General features: G+C 36.2%; 2 protein-coding genes across 2 annotated transcripts in view; both read right to left on the minus strand.

Annotated features, from left to right (window-relative positions):
* Nucleotides 1-204, minus strand: part of ZCCHC4 (zinc finger, CCHC domain containing 4) — a 10,349-nt gene extending 10,145 nt beyond the window's left edge. The window contains 1 exon segment of the mRNA XM_010185587.1: nucleotides 194-204. Coding sequence (XP_010183889.1) covers nucleotides 194-204 — 11 coding nt within the window.
* A 919-nt stretch (nucleotides 205-1,123) lies between these two features.
* Nucleotides 1,124-15,650, minus strand: PI4K2B (phosphatidylinositol 4-kinase type 2 beta). The gene is made up of 10 exons (XM_010185588.1): nucleotides 15,596-15,650; nucleotides 13,199-13,356; nucleotides 9,259-9,459; nucleotides 8,706-8,837; nucleotides 7,689-7,842; nucleotides 4,989-5,056; nucleotides 4,360-4,459; nucleotides 3,197-3,330; nucleotides 2,136-2,195; nucleotides 1,124-1,810 (listed from the first exon to the last, which is right to left on the minus strand). The coding sequence occupies exons 1-10, from the start codon at nucleotides 15,648-15,650 to the stop codon at nucleotides 1,637-1,639; spliced, it is 1,236 nt and encodes a 411-aa protein (XP_010183890.1). The 3' UTR covers nucleotides 1,124-1,636.
* Nucleotides 15,651-16,991: the final 1,341 nt, after the last annotated feature.

Raw genomic sequence — 16,991 nt, forward strand, 5'->3', positions numbered from 1 at the left:
CGTGGCGCGGGGCAGCCGGAGCTGCGGCGCCCCCCAGCGGCGCGGCGGGAGCCTCACCCGGACCAGGTAAAGCAACGCAGACGAGACAACGTAAACGGAGGGATTTAGTGCGGAACAAATGAGACAGCTGAGCCTAAAGCCCGTGCATTTTAGACTATGACATTTATTTTCTTCAAGTAGGCATGTCTGGTACATAAACACCATCCTCAATTTTTTTAATAAACTGATTGAATAAAAACAGTCATGGAAAGTTTATAAAGGTGGTCATTTCAACTCCACCATACAGTGACCTTTACATTTAAGGCTTAAACGTTTCAGTTAATCATGTGAACTGCTGACATGCTACATTAATATTTACATCCACTCAAAATTATATAAAATACAAGCATTTTATTATTTTTTGAGTTTAAGAGTATTGCTTAGAATTACAAAATACAGCAACGTCTGAAATACTGAAGGTTTCATAAGAGCAGCAATTTTTCTTCCATTCCCAGTCTTAACTGTCCAGAAAATTACTAAGTAAAAACATTTACCATGTTACAAAAGCCACAAATCTAGGAACATGACCATCAAGTCTTAAATCACGTAACCTAAACATAAATGCAAATGGCAACCAGCAGATGAGCACGACATTGCTAAGGGCATGATAGTAAATCTCTGTGCTCTATGCATTACAGTCTTTTTTTTTTCCTGGTCAAAAAATAAGTGTTTAGATAGAAATTTAGAAGGCAGATTGGTTTGGTGACGAATACATCAGTGCTTCTGTCATTAATAGTGTAGAAGCACTTGGGTGACTACTGCTGAACACATTTATATGCATATGACAAAAACCTGTAACAACACAGTGCAATTCTTTCATTGTGATAGATCAGTAAAGAAATATCACAATTTTCCATACATGTGCTTAAATACACAACTTCTAAAAGCTACAGGTGAAATTTCAACCTCTGAAACCTATACTCAGTTTATTTTGCCACAGTAGGAACTGTGTGTACTTACATGGGTTGAATTTTGCTGTAATTCAACTATTATTTTTGGTCCTCACGTGCAAAAAAACCTACTTGGAACATTTTTCCCCTTCTCCCTTTCTTAAAGTTCTTTGTCAAAGACAGATTGAATTTATTTTTTTTCCTAGTGCATGACTTTTCAAGTAACTACTCTATGAAAAAAGTCCATAAACAGCTTAAAGTATCAGGAAAAAAGTCAAAGGAAAAGCATTTTCACAATCAAAGACAACATTCTGTACTTTTTTTTTTAAGATCATATAAAAAACCTGATAGTGTATAGGTTCTCATTTCTATTAAACAAAAAGAATTCCTGTTGTACTCAAAAGTAGTTTCTCAGCATATGCAAACTGTGAATCTTCCCTTATTCAGAATACATTAATTTAGCCTATAAAAATACAATATGGACAAGTTCTTCTCATTCCCTGACATAAGAATTCACAATTTTGACACAAAAATTGTAAACTTCTATTACATTCAAAATACATTTCTCAAGTCTTTAGAATTTAAGTTCTGAGGTGTCGGCAGTCGGAGCTCTTGGTATACAGTAGAAGTACATTATTGCAGACCCTTTACACAGAAGTAGCTTTCTAAAGTTAAGAGAAACTTACTCTTCCCATATATTTTTGTTGCTACCAGGAGGAAAAGAAAGGCTTCCTGCTGTGAAAGGTCTGTGTGAACGCATTACTCAGATGGACAATGCGGCCCTGACTTCCAGTGCTGCTTCGCTCTACAATCACACGTGGCATCTGGACAAGCTGAATGGGACTTTTGCCATCCTTTAATGCCTGAGTAAGGTTTAGTATCTAAAACAGTAAAAGCAGGTAAGGTGAGTGCACACAAATAAAACTGTAGCTAACAGGCTTATAAATGTAGATGTCACTCTTAAGTCAATTCTGTAGGGGACTGCATTGCCAAGTAAGTTCTTTTAAAGGAGAAGATTTTAAAGAAGTAGAAATATTTTATTTGGTAACATTATGACATCCTACTGCTATCTGACTATCCTTCTGTTCTTTTCTTGAATATTTCATGCAGTCCTCTCCAAATTTACTCAGTTTTTGTAGTCTAAAAAATATACCAGCTGTGATGACAAATTAAATATATAAATAAAAATGAAAAAAGCAGTCTTACCTGCCCCCTCATAACAGACATTTGGTTTTCAAAAGTAGCCTTGTCAAATCCTTTATCAGTCTTTATGAAAGAAAACAAACAGTTATTATAGGAAATTACCTGTTTCTTTTTAGCTATATATTTAGCATGCAAAATCATCAATTTCATAATACACAGTCATATTTAACTACATTACAACAATTTTTGGAAGCTTCAAATAGTCATAGCATGACATACAAAAAGGTCTGTTTATTGCAGCAAGTTCACATGCATAAAAATGAAGGGTGTTCCACATCATAAAAATAAAATACATTAGTGGATACCACTCTAAAGCACTGGTAGGAAGACGTAATACCATCACGTAACGTAACAGACAACCCAGAGTCACTTTGAATACAACTGAATCAAAGATACAAATATTGCAAATGTCTTTCAGGATCTAGTTTTGATGTTACAGCTTCATTTCCATCAAAAATTCAAGATTTCCATTTCTTTCCATCCTGATCATTTGGATTATTTCACTTGAACATCCAGCACAATTGCTTCTGGAATGTTTTAGAGAAGGATACTCCTTCATAGGTCAATATTGTAGCACAGTTTCAGTATCTTTAAAGTAAGTTTCACTTACTCTTGACTTACATGCTCAATATTTCAGCATCAACTTCACACAATGTATGTATGTAAAGTTAAGTGTATGAAAGGTACACAAGTATGCTTAAAAATGAAATACATTACTTCCTCAGATTACTACAACTATATCTTAAGTATGTAACAAGTATGTTAACCTCAGTTTTTACGCAGAGTTGTACTATAAAAGCTAACTACCATTAATTGATTATATGAAAGATATATAAAAGGTAAGTATGTTTTCAGCTGAGCTGATTGTTACCAATTAGCCACGTTAGTGACACAGTTTCCTCTTAATTATATAAACCCTTTCTACCACCCCAGTGTTAGATCTAAAATAGCACAATATCACGACAGACAGAAGTTAAATTCATAAAAATAAAAACCACCTAACTGTTCCATTATGGGTATTAGCTATTTCAGTAATGATCAATTCAAAGAAGCACTCAATTCACCTTAAATAGTTCATAAAGATCTTCACAAAGATCCTGTACGAAGTTCATATCAGAAACACGAGGAAGAACTAAGTCTCTGGTCTCCTGAGAGAAAGGAACCTTTGCCTGTGACAGCCAAGCCCAGTGAAAGGGATCTAATGCAGAACAACAGTACATTTACTGATCAACAAACAGGCAAAAATCAAGTTCTCAACTGCTTACCACTGACACAGTACACTGCTGCCTACTGGAAGTTCTCAGAAGCACCATTTTTTCACAGCATTGCTACCCCATATATACCTCTTTCAGCTACAGTTAAAATAACAGCTTTACAGCTACCTAGCCTTTTTTTCTAAACTGTGAAAATATAAGTAATAAAAAATTAGTTGAAGCAATAAGTAAATAAAAGTATATACATTAAATACTGTAAGCAACAATAGAGACCTTCTCCCAAGTTTAGTAATGCAGTTTCCTTTGGAGTAAAATAATGGCTGCAATCAGATGGAAATCTTTCAGATGTTTAACTTGTACTGAAGAATTAACAAAAAAGTAGCTACTATTTTTAATAAAAATTTTAGTTTAAAATGTCCTCTTCTAAGCATGCTGAGAAAAATATTCTTAACTTTTCAGATAATTGCTATTAAAAAGCTTTTTCAAGAAATATTAGTTTTACAACATTATCAGATGTTAAACAAGACAGCAAACAGTATCAGTTGTAGGAACCAAGAACAAGTAAAAATAACACAGAACTTGTCTACTTGTTCACCTACCACAATACCCTTTGTTTTGAAATAGAAATTTGGTCATTAGGAGACACCTTGCATAGCCTTGCACTCAAGTAATTCTCCACCATGGTTTTCAAGAAAACACGAGAAACTTGTTGGTAATTTTTTCCAATTCCACCATCAGTCAGTTTAAATACAGTAGTATGTTTATGAATAACCATGTATTAATATTGTTAAAAGGTATAAGGGTAAGAAAATATGAACAAGGACCAAATCGCATATGCCATTGCAAAATGTCATTTGTTGCTAACTTTCTGAAGAAGAATACCTTAATTTAAAACTCAATATATAACCTACAGTGATGATTTCTTAGTTTCTTACTACAACAATCAAAATAAAAAGTACTCATTTACAAGTTACTATCCTAAAACAAAGATGACTGAAGAGTGCAATACTTACATGCCCTCCATTCATCAGGATGCTTAAAAGGAAACGCTAAACCATTGTCAATTGCAGCAATTTTAATAGTAGATTCTTTAGTTATAGTCCACTGGCTATCCTATGGAAGGAACATTTTAAATATAAGTGATACCTACATGCTTACAAAAATAGTGAAATACATTAAAAATACTAAGTAATATACTTTATAGCTTCACTGCTTAAAGTCGACTTAAACAATACCCAAGTATTTGGAGTATCCAAATAAACCCCTGCACATATAATTCTTACTCTATCACCATTAAAAAGGACCTCTTCCCCAAAATAAAACATAAGAAAAGCACATGAATACCTGAAGAAATGTGCTTGAGCAACAGTGGGCAGTTTGATTATTATTACAGCCCAAACTAGTAAAGAAAAAACACAGAACAAAAAAATTTTCTAGCGATGAATATTTCTAGCACTGTTCTACCCAGACTAGCCAAATCCAAATAGTTTTTCCATTCATTTCACCTAGAATAATTTGCAGCTACTATATTTCTTCAGACCATGCACCAGGATTAAAGGCAGGCACTTAACCACCTGCAAGACCAAGTTACAAAGCTAAACAATCCCAAGAACATAGAAGTTTCAGAGCACAATTTTCTTACCTTATCCAACAGATCAAGTCCATCATCTTGTTTCTCGTACCGGACTAACCAGTTGTCATTACCTCTGTCTTTTAAACAGGAAAATGCATGTCACCACGCATCGTTTGTAAAGAAATCATCATCTAAAGTGATATACAATGACTAATACTGTAAACTGAGACTTTACCAAAGGAGTCAGGCAAAACTGTTCAGAAAGTTTTTTCCCATTACCATACCTGTGTTTTACCTTTTAGCTACTGAATATTCTGAAGTGTTTGAGATAACTGACTTACTGGAAAGACCAAAAATTTACCCAAATGTTCTTAGGTATGTATTACTGCTTTAGTTTCCTCAATCAACTGAACATACAAAGCCAAGAATAATTGTTTTCATCCACTTTATACAGAAAGATTGCCTTTAGTATGCACTTATTCTGGGTAAAGGATCGTCAGCAGCAGCCACCACAATAATGTTGATGGGGAAATGGAGAGGCCCTCCAAAATTATAGGTAGTTTGATGTTTGACTACATGGAGAAAACAGACTCCTTAAAGATACAGGGGAGTGGGGAAACTGAAGAGCCTTTTAGAAGCTGAAAATGTCTGCACTGTTCAGACAAAATTGAGACATTGAAGGCTTTGACAAGGTCTTTCAGATACAGGATGATTCCATGGGTTTGTAAGTCCTTCTGGCATCTTAAGGTGCTCCCTTATGTTCAGTTAAACATCCATCAGAAGATATTCGTGCTCTATCATGATCAGATATACCAGATGAAGGTAAAATCAACCATGTAATGAGGTTTTACATTTTGAATATTTTCCTTACAATTTTAAGAATGTCACAGGACACAGTAATTGTTTGAAATCAAACTGGGATCTATTTTATTGTATTGGGCTTGAGTGGCAAAGTTTTGGTAGCAGAGGTGCTACAGGGGTGGCTTCTGTAGAACCTTCCTCTGTATCTGAGGGACCCACCACTGGCCAGTGGTAGCACCTCTGTGATAATATATTTAAGAAGGGGAAGGAAAAAAAAAACTGAGCAATGGCAGCCAAAGAGAGGAGTGAGAATATGTGAGAGAAACAACTCTACAGACACAGAAGTCAGCAAGGAAGGAGGGGAGGAGGTACTCCAGGCACCAGAGTCTTTCCTGCAGCCCATGGTGAAAACCATGATGAGACAGGCTGTCCCCCTCCAGCCCATGGAGGTTAACAGTGGAGCAGATATCCACCTGCAGCCCATTGAGAACTACACACTGGAGCAGGTAGATGTGCCCAAAGGAGGCTGTGACCCCATGGGAAGCCCACACTAGCAGAGGCTCCTGGTAGGACCTCTGTGGACCCATGAAGAAAGAAGCCCCTGCTGGAGCAGGTTTGCTGGCAAGACTTGTGACCCTATCGGGGACCCACACTAGGGCAGTCTGTTCCTGAAGAACTGCTGCCCATGGGAAGGACCTACACTGGAACAGTTTGTGGAAGACTGTCTCCCATGGGAAGGACCCCACACTGGAGCAGAAGAGCATGAGGAGTCCTCTCCCTGAGGAGAAAGAAGCAGCAGAAACAACACGTGATAAGCTGACCACAGACAACTCCCATTCCGCATCCCCCTGCACCACTGGAGAGGGAGGAGGCAGAGTAATCAGGAGTGAGGTTAAGCCTATAGTGAATGAAGGGGTAAGGGGAAGGCGTTTTAAGATTTAGGCTTTATTTCTCAGACCCTACTCTGATTTGATTGCTAATAAATTAAACTAACTTCCCCTGGTCAAGTCTGTTTTGCCCATGACAGTACTTGGTGACTAATCTCCCTGATCTTACCTCAACCCACAAGCCTTTCATTATACTTTTTCTCCCCCATCCAGGTGAGAAGGGCAAGTGATAGAGCAGCTTTGATGGGCCCCTGGCATCTACCCAGGGCCAACACACCACACTGATGAAGCTGACAGACCACAGCAGCAGCTAGAAAGTATTATGCTTTTATGAAACTTTCTTCTTTTAGTTTGCTCCTAAAAACCCACAGGTTAGAGTGACTTATTTTCAGCTGGATTCCTTCCTAATAAGCAAATTTAAGGAAAATTAACTACAGCTGATGTTATCTGCAGAAAAGACACTTGCCTTTCATAAAGCAGTAAAAGAAGTATTTCAAATATAAAACTGCCTTTGGATTCCTGAGGAAATAAGTCACCTGCATAGTCAACAGAAGAATCCCAGCTTCCGAGTTTAAGAAGCAAGAATGCAGGAGTACTAAGACATATGTCTCAGCCAGACTTCAGTGTCTAGTCAAAATGAATATGAACTATTTTGCACGGATGTGAAATTGTGCTGTTATCAGCTCCAACTTAGCATAAAGGGAATGGTAGTCATGGTTTTTCTCATGATTCCTGAAACCACACCACTTACCTTCACCAGGTGAAACAGACAGTTAATAGCTTACTGACAGAACTAAAGGATAACAAAAGTTTGTTTTGTTTTGTTTTGTTTTTTAATTCTTACATTGCTTAAAAATATCAAGTAACAGTCAAAAAGGGTTGTTTGGATTTGTCATACTGTAATTTTTAATGCTTGAATCGAAAGTAAATATTTTAAAGTCTAAAATGCAACATCCTGGCCTTCAACTGTGAGAAAACATCTGAAATGCATTAAAAACCTTCAGCAGCAGCTTTCAGTCAGCATCGATTACCATTTCTGCTTCACAAAAGTAGACAGATACTGAGAGACAACAACAAATACCTGTATTTCTGATTACATAATCCAAGATAACCAATCTTTCAAACTGTGACTGAAATTCTTTCCTTGTGTTCTCAGGTAAAGGATCAGTCTCAAACTTCCTGAGCCAGTAGTCAGCTTCCTTATATCCTTCAACAAACAGCTGGAAGGAGCCAACCTGAAACATTAAGAAACAACATTTGGAAAATGCACTTGGGTATGCCATACAACTAATCTTAACATTAACAGAAAAACTGATTACATACTTCCAAAGTTCAAAACACAGGAAGTACGACAAAACAAAACAAAAAATTACTAAGTGGCTTCTCTTTCATTCTTAAGTTCTAAAAAAAAGTAAGACTCCAATCACAAGGGTTTTTTTTCTGGGTTTTTTGGTTTTGGTTTCATTTTTTAAATATTTGTTTAAGCACTCACTGAGTTTACCAGGAATAAAATGTAGCCAGACAGCTCAACATAAATGAACATTCAGGAGCAATATTTGAAACTAAAAGAAAGAAATAACATCCATTCTCTTTTTCACTGGAGACTCAGTTCAATAGTTCATAGGAAACTCACCAAAAAATACAAGAGAAAAATCTTCCTCTCTGAAAAGTTCATATGTTTCATTGATGAGAATAGCAGCATTAAAGATTTTTTCCAAGACAGATACTTCTTGCATGAAAATGGCTGGAATATATTTCCCAAAAGAGTCCAAGGAAGAAAACTACAGATGGCACAGGCTCCATATTTGTAGGCAATGGAAAAGGTGCTCAAGATTAAAATTCAAAAGAAGACTTATATTCAAGTGGTAAAATGCAGATAGATGCATACATGCAGAGACGTGGTTATACAGATAGCATGTGGAGTAACCATGCTGATACAAGCTTGCATAACACGTCACATGGATCAAAATTGCTGGGAACTGACACAAACGTACATAACCAGTGTTTTAAAAGTTTAGGAGTAGAACACAACACTGATATTTTGGGGATACAATAAGGCTTATTAGGAAATGCACAAATAACTTATTTTTTATCTTACCTTAGGAGGTAGTCCAATTCGATTAAATTTTTTAGCAACTTTTGGCACTTTCTCTAAAGCATATTTTTTTCCTCTTGACTTTGCACGATCTATTGCACTGTAGTTAAAGGTCTCACTGACAAGCCAGACAACCTTAAAATACGAAAGTTAAAAACATAGCTAAGAACTCCTCACTATTTCAATTATAAAATTTACAGAAAATTTTATGCCTAGTTGTCAAAAAAGCAAGAAGGAAGCTGCTTTTTGCTATTGTGATGCATCTCACTAAAACATATGGCACAAAAAAGTGTCAGAAAATGCTAGAAACGGTAGTGGTTCTAAAGAAGAGATTCAATTCAGATCACAAACTTTTCCTTGAAAATAAAATTCAGTCAGTATTCCTACACCAAACCATTGTGCCTTTTGAGTTGAAAGGGCTTAAAAGCAACTTGGAGATAATGCAGGATACAGAAGGATGTCGCCAAAACTACAGTCCAGAGACTGACCAATCTGGTTTTTTTGGGTTATGGGATTTTTTTTTTCCATTCAATAATTCACGTATTTTAACTTTTACCTTAGTTTTAGGTACAACTCCTAGCCCCAGCTTGTCATCCACAAGATAGGCACCAGCTTCAGAGAGGTATCCCTGATTTGGAACGAGGCAGCCTCTGCCAAAGCAGCAAGGACAACAAACTTTATGAAAATATTTGGTCCATTTTGGATTTAGATGTCCATAAGGCTCTTCAGATTTTGGTTTGAACACTCCAATAATTTTCTAGGATAAATAATATGAAATTGAAGTATGAATGCTTTGAGTTATTTGAAAGTACTGGTTAGATACTATACACTGTATTTTACAGTTGCTCTTTTTTAGATGATGAAATAAACTAAAAAAATGGCATTCCAAATAAATTTCTCATCAAATGTCTGCCTAGAAAACGTACAAATTCAAAATAAGGTCTTCATTAGAGAAAATCAAAACTAGCTAACATTTACTGTGATTCTAAGGTTACATTCAAAATCATGAGCAAGTTCTACGCAACTGCACAGACACAATTCAATTTATACCTACACAAAAGATTACGCTTACAATATTCTATGCAATGTGAAAGGCCAAGATGTTCTCTGAACACTTTTTTTTTTTAATCACAACGCTATGGAAACTGAATTTACTTGGTATATTAGTATAGTCAAAAGTTAGGTTTAGAATTGTTAAAAGTTATTTAATTTTTTTTTGTGTTGAATCACAGGTATCTACCTACTCAAAACAAAGCTAGCAGCTTTTCATTTCCCAGAAATGTAGCGGTGTATCTGGTAGTATATGCCAAGCCATTAATTGCCTCTTTTCTGAATTGCCCTTTGGATCATACTTCCTACAGACTACCCGTTTTAAAAAGGAGCTTAGTTCATTCCATCCCCTGCGTGGACTGTACTGTGCTATACTATCAAATCTAGATATGGTTTTCAAGGTCTCACTGAAGTTAGAACCTTGTTAACTCCTGCAAAGCCACTGCTGTTGAGGACCAGAGCAGAACCAGAAGGCTCACTACATAGACAACTTATCGAGACCAGTCTTAATTTTGCAAGTCAAACCTAATTTCTAGACTGACTCCATTGACATTACCAATTAGTCAATTGCTAAACTGTGAAAAACATATTACAGAACAGTTTGTAACAGACACTATGTCTTTTATTTTGTTGGTTACACAATGAGCAATAAATGCAGAAATATGCAACGCTTCAGCAATAATGCTGCTTAAGTACTGAACTGCTTCGTATCAGCACACAACTATGCCAATAAATGCAAAGAGTTAATAATTTTAATTAGGCAATTTTAGTTTTGTCTTTCTGATAGACCCAAATTGGCAAATAAGATGATCGAATGGAAACAGGTCATCATTATTTTACCTGCATTTTGCTATTAGTGTGGTTAAACACTTCAGAAGCTGACCAGTAAGAAGGCTTTGCAAGCCTTTAATAAGCTCTTCCCCAGCATAAAAGGAGATTAGTCAAGAACAGGAGAAAGCAAGTCACAAAACTGGTCTGAAGCAGAATGATGCAATTCTCTGTCAAGCAGGATGTGAAATCCGCGCTACAAATGGGAGTTGTACTATTGACAAAATCAAGTTTTATGAGACTTAATATGGATAACAAATTCAGATAAGCTCTAAATTTGGTGCAGATAATTAAAGCAAAATTGAAAGTCAGCTAGGAACTCAGTATCATTATTCTTACAGACCCATGTTGGCAAATACTTTCATATTTTGCAATGAAATTTTTCTGGCCCACATAAAAAATTGTGGTGTTTTTAGTCTTCGTTTCTCCTAAATATTTACAATCAAATCAATGATCTCTGAAGGGGGAGGGCAAGTCACTACTAGGAACAAAAACAACACTTCACTGCAAAACAGAAGTAAAACCAACAAGAAAATCACCACATAAGAAACAAGGAAATAAGGTGCTCCATCCAAAATACTACGGTTACAAAAATTATGGGCAAATACTCTGTCACTAGTCACAGGGCACAGTGCGTCTCTCAGGCATTTGCTAGTCACCAAAAAACTGCAAAATCAGTCTAAAGAGGCTTCAGACAACACAGATTTGCACATATGGAAATCCAGAACAAGTGTGATTTTTTCCTAGTAATCACTCTCCTAACTAACTTTCTAAGAATAAAAAGATATCAATTGCACAGCATTAAGAAACTCAACCCTCCCCCCCCAAAAAAAACCCAACTTAAACAGTTTCAAGGCAGTTTTAGCCTAACACTGTAGAATACTCTTTTAGACACATCATGCATTAAATTTTTCTTAAAAAGTATTGATTTAAACCAATATTTTTTTACATACGCAGATTTTTCCTATTGTATATTAAATAAGATATAATCCTAATTTAAAGTATCTCTTCAAAACCAGTATGAAGTCAGAATATGTATAGATAAGCATACGACCTGAAAACCTACAAAGAATTAAACTACTGAAGTAGGGAAGTGACCTGAAATTTTAAAAGTCTGATGAAACTGAACAGGTTTTCATATTAACAGCACTGTATGTGACAGCAAGTATCCTACAAAGCAGGTAGAGAATATTTTTTTTCCTTCCAGTTTCAAAAAGAGAGACATCCTCCTTCCCAACCTACTTTGGCTCTCCTCCACCAAAAGGAAGAAGGTCGTTATTAAAAGATGTTCCTGCAACACAGGAGTATGAACTGCATTGTGCAGTTCTGAGAAGATTTTTGAAGGGGTAGTTCTGCCTCTTTCAGTCTTAGAAGTAAGTTTTATTTCTTTCTATTAAGCCAGGTATTCTAAAAATCACTCATTCAATAAACCGTAAAAAATATCACCAGAAAAATGACATTAAACCAAACCTCTATGAAAATTAAGTGGCAAAACAGGAACATATTCTGTAACGACCAATAATATAAAGCTAAACAACAACAAAAACAAACAAAAAAAAACCCAAAAACCACAAACCCAAATGAAATCAAAGCAAAAAAACTCCCCAAACAACTGGGAAATGACCATTTTGGGGATGCAGGGAAGGATAACAGCCTTGAGTATCTTCTGAAAACCTAGGCACTTAAAGTGTTACAACTTCCATGTCCAACACAACTGTGATCCTCAGGATTAATGAACACCTACATCTACATAAGGCCAGAAGGCTGCTAACTGTGCTTAAAATAAAATCTGATATGACAAATTAACAAAGGTGTAGGGATTGGGAGTCTTCTTTTTTGGAAAAGGTTGGTAAGCAGTCCAAGTTTTTCTGATTTAAAGAAAACAATGTGAAAGTATGTCTGAAACATCATTTTCTCTAACTAAATAAGGCTAACAGAATGTTACTTTGCAAGCAAGATACTCAGGTGACTGTTACTTTTCTGTCTCAAAGTAACCTTAGGAGACCTCTTTGATGATCACGATTCAAGGTACCGTTTACCACTAAGGGAGGGGAAACCAAACCTTCAAGTTAAGATTCAGAAGACAAATACAAGTGAAAAAGGTAGATTTGTTTATACCACTCTTCTTGCCCATTTACCAATCATATAGGAGGAAGGAGACATGACCTAAATAAAAGACTACCTAAAAAGAAGATAGATAAAAATATAGGAGGCTTGGCTAAAGAAAGCTAAACAGTACCCAAATCAGAAGCACAGTCGTGTCAAAAATCAATCAAAACATACAAAGAACAAAATGTTAGATTATGCACAAAGGAACTCCTGAATTATTTTCAGATGTTAAAGAGGCCCTTTTATTTTCTCCATATTTATTTGGTGTAGAACATTCAAAACACAGTAAAACTGCAACAGAGAACTTGTAATTATTTTGACTTAGCTTATGCTGCAAGACAAAATTAGACATCTAAATATTAATTGCACTGAATTTTCCAACAGATTTTGGCATACCATATTAACATTAAACAACTTTTAAAATTAATTTCCATTTAAATAGAATTTTAAAATGTCCATTTTTAAACCCATTGCTGATAGTGTCTCTGACTTTGCAGTAACATGCTCACCCCTTTTGGATCCTTGGCAAAGTAACTTCCACTGGACCCTTGAGAGATTCTTTCTGGAAAAACTCCACACTCTATAGCTTGTTCTGCTCTCAGAATGATTTCTGCAAATTCCGGATCATCTAAAAATATATTCAAATCAGCAGTATGTCCTGTATGCCCTAAAAAAAAACACAACAAACCAACAACAACAAGAAGACAAACGATCTTCAATGTAATTTGTACTACAATTCAATAACAACATAAGTAAACACACTGGAAAGTTAACAGTCTCCCTTGCTAAGGTCCATTCAACAACAGGCTGAAAAATTTGGTCCACTAAAGCCGTGCAAGTTTTCCTACTCATTTACCCACATCTGAGCAACCTTTTAAGTAAACCAGCTGAATCTGCAACAAGTAATTTGAGACTACAACTGCAAAGTATTTATACTCTTCAAGGATTTTTTTTAAAGCATTTACATAAGGAAGCCTACAAGAAAAAGTCCCCTAAAAAAAATCACATCTGTAAAACAAGGTGCTAAAGATCTTACACACCATTTAAAAATTATTTTTGTGTCCTTTTGTAGAGAAAGCTACCTGAAAGCAAACTGTTCATTACCCACTATTAGAATGGTAATAAAGTAATAAAAATTACTCTTGATGTTTTGAAATGCCTTTCTGTAGCACAGGACATTCTTTGAGGTTTGCTAGAACGTTACCACTTGCTTGCATGAACCACTCACAAATAATAATATGGCTTCCAAAGAGAAGCAACTAAAAAGCATAAAACACAGGAAAACCTCAGTATAAGTTGGCAACATGAAGAAGAGCTTTAAAACGAACAACAGTTCATTCTTAAGGATGAACAACTACAACCCATTGGATCAGAAAGTTAGACTATTTGTCCAATATTTCTGCAATAAACTATGTTCAATTTTAAAACTGTTATTGGGACTGTTGGGGACAATCAATAAATTGCATTTCACAGAGTCAGCCACCAAGAGAGATGGAAAAGGTTCTAAGATTTCCCTGTCAAAGTACTTGACACGATACACTTATTTTTATGGAAAAAGGTCACTTTGGATCAGTGGTTCTTATTCCATATTCAAACCCCAACTATCTCTACACAAGAAACATCACATCATATAGCTCAGCTGCAACTACTACATATTTTTGTCAGTGAAAGCAAAATCAGGGTTGTGCATTATACTGTCACCAAACAAAATGCAACATCCATATTGAGCTGCTCTGCACATTAACTCTCCAGATGAAGAGCACCTACAGAAGAACTTTCTGTCACAGGGACTGAAGTTGTTTATGCAGATGACAACTTTCTCAGAGGTCAGTTTTCAGTTTCCGTGCATTCATTCCTGAATCTAAAATCATAAGAAGTGTCATTCACTACCTTGAGGAAACTCTTCAACCATGGTTTTTCTGACATAAAAGATAACTGCAGGAAAAATATATTAAATTAAAAATAAAATCAAAACCAAACCACATTATGCTGTATGCTCAAGGAAAAGGAAAAAAATAATTTTTGAACCTTACAATTTGTTAATTATTGCTACTGTGCCACTAGAAAGCCTTCTGTTAGCACAGTGATGAGGCTGTACAAAAATATATAGGTTGAAAACCAAGAAACTGGTAGTTTTAAGAAGTTTCCTTTCAGTTTATCAATACTCTCCATATGAAAATAAGCCATTTGCAACTGAAGCTGATAAGCTTCTTTGTTATTAGCCATTTTATGATTAGCTAATAAGCTACTTTAATTGAAGTATTTGCTGAACGTAACAGGGTTTTCTGAGTTGATTTCTTCTTCAAAAATAATTTTAATCAAGTTTTCCACTGTGAAAGCATGTTATTGTCACAACTTACTCCCAATAGAGTCTCTAAACTTACAATTATAACTAATCAAGGTTTTTTTTCTTGCAACAGCTCTTGAAACAGCTCTCTTCTCATTGAACCCCCACTCGAAGAGACCAGCGCTCACACATACAGCGTCTAACTACCAAGCTCAGTAACTTCTTTCAAATTCATTTGGACAAGGCCTAAGGTTGCCACACTTGAATGATAAAAATGTGTCAAAGAAGATATGAATGCTATCATCCAAACTGATACATTTTGCAAGAGTAACACATATGATACTAAACTAGCTTTATACTATTTTAACAGTAACATAATTAAAGGTAGTCCCTTCAATCAGTTTCATCTTGTTCTATAGAGAGGCTCATATTCTGACCACAGTCCCATTATGGAAACACACTGTGTTGCAATAACAAGTCTGAATAACACTGGTGCATGTTTGTTCCACTTGATACATAAACAGTCCTGTACCTTCAGGTGTCAGACATACAGAAAAGGCAAGGATAAGGAAGCAAGAGACGAGATACTAAAATTAATCAAGTTCTAAGATTTTCTTACATACTCTCAGGGCAGATCCCAAGAAGTTCTCCGCGTTCACCATTAGCTGCCCCATTAGTGCCAGACCCACGGCTCTAATCTCCACTCTGAAGCATTAACCACTGTGGTTTGCTGGAAGCACTGTCTCATTAAGACATCTTAAGCCTTGTCTGAACAAGACAGGAGAAGTCTAACATTTTAATGGCATGTTCGCATTACAGCTCTGGTCTACACTTCAGACCACTGGTTAAAAGATGAGATTTTTCTTCTTATGGTTAAACATAGTACACTAGGAAAAGTTCTCTATAGCTACTAAAAAAAGTTAAGCATAATGATAATAATCATAACTTATTTTGCTCAAATTGATGGGGTTTTTCTTCGGATTTAAAAAAAAATATCCTAACGTTGCTAAAGAAACAATTTTTAGCAGTCTCTGGCAAGAAATCCTATGGTATAATTACAACAGTAAACACTATTACATGCTAGAAGTCCAGATTTGTCAGCAAACCTTTCCTAGATGTACATCCATTTACAAAGTTAGACAGAATCAGAAAGCTTGAAAGGCTAAAGAAAAAATGTATTCAATAAATATTGTGTAGCTTATCATCTTGTCTGTATATTTAGAATTAGGTAATGGCTGCACTTATGCTTCTTTTCAAATTCATAAATAAGATCTTGCATTTCTGAATTTTCACATCACATTTCTGAACTTTTCTTTCTCTTTTCAAGACTGGATTTCAAAACACAGAAAGGAGATAAATTTTATGAAAACCAAAACTACAACAGAAGAGCCCACATCTAGAACTCTTAATACATGTGATGGTACAAAGAAGTGAACACATGACTGGAGCAAAGAACAGAAACAGGACAATATTTTTACAGGATGAAAAGACAGGGGTCACATGCAAGTAATTGCTGGAATAGGCGAGATGAATAGAAACCTTGACAGAACTCGCCAAGTGTTCAGGAAGCAGCAGCCAGTCCCACCACAGAGCACAGACTGTAAAACATGCAAAGTCAGAAGTTCCAAAAAACATGACAGAAAGAAAGCAAAGCCCAACAAAACAAAAGACAGAGAACAAGGAGGAGCAACAGTGGAAACACTCACAAAGATGTAAATGCGCTCTTGCAGCCCTGCACATAAAGACAAAGCACTCGAACTTGGAGCTGAATGGCACTTCCCCTTCAAAGACCACTACTCGGCGAGCCCCTATGCCAAGGAAGGACAAGGCACCTGTCTTCCGATAAACGCCCGTAATGAGCTCCCTATGAGATAAGGGCACCTCAAGGAGGCACCTAGCACGGCACACCAAGCGTCCTTTAGTCCCTATTTCGGTAGCTTCGCTGGCAGGGCAGGGGTTACCTCTCCACTTGGAGATAGCTGGGGTACCCTAACGCGTGCAGCCCTTCCCTGCTC

The sequence above is a fragment of the Mesitornis unicolor genome, unplaced genomic scaffold, assembly GCF_000695765.1.
Source record: "Mesitornis unicolor isolate BGI_N332 unplaced genomic scaffold, ASM69576v1 scaffold21675, whole genome shotgun sequence".
NCBI lineage: Eukaryota > Metazoa > Chordata > Aves > Mesitornithiformes > Mesitornithidae > Mesitornis > Mesitornis unicolor.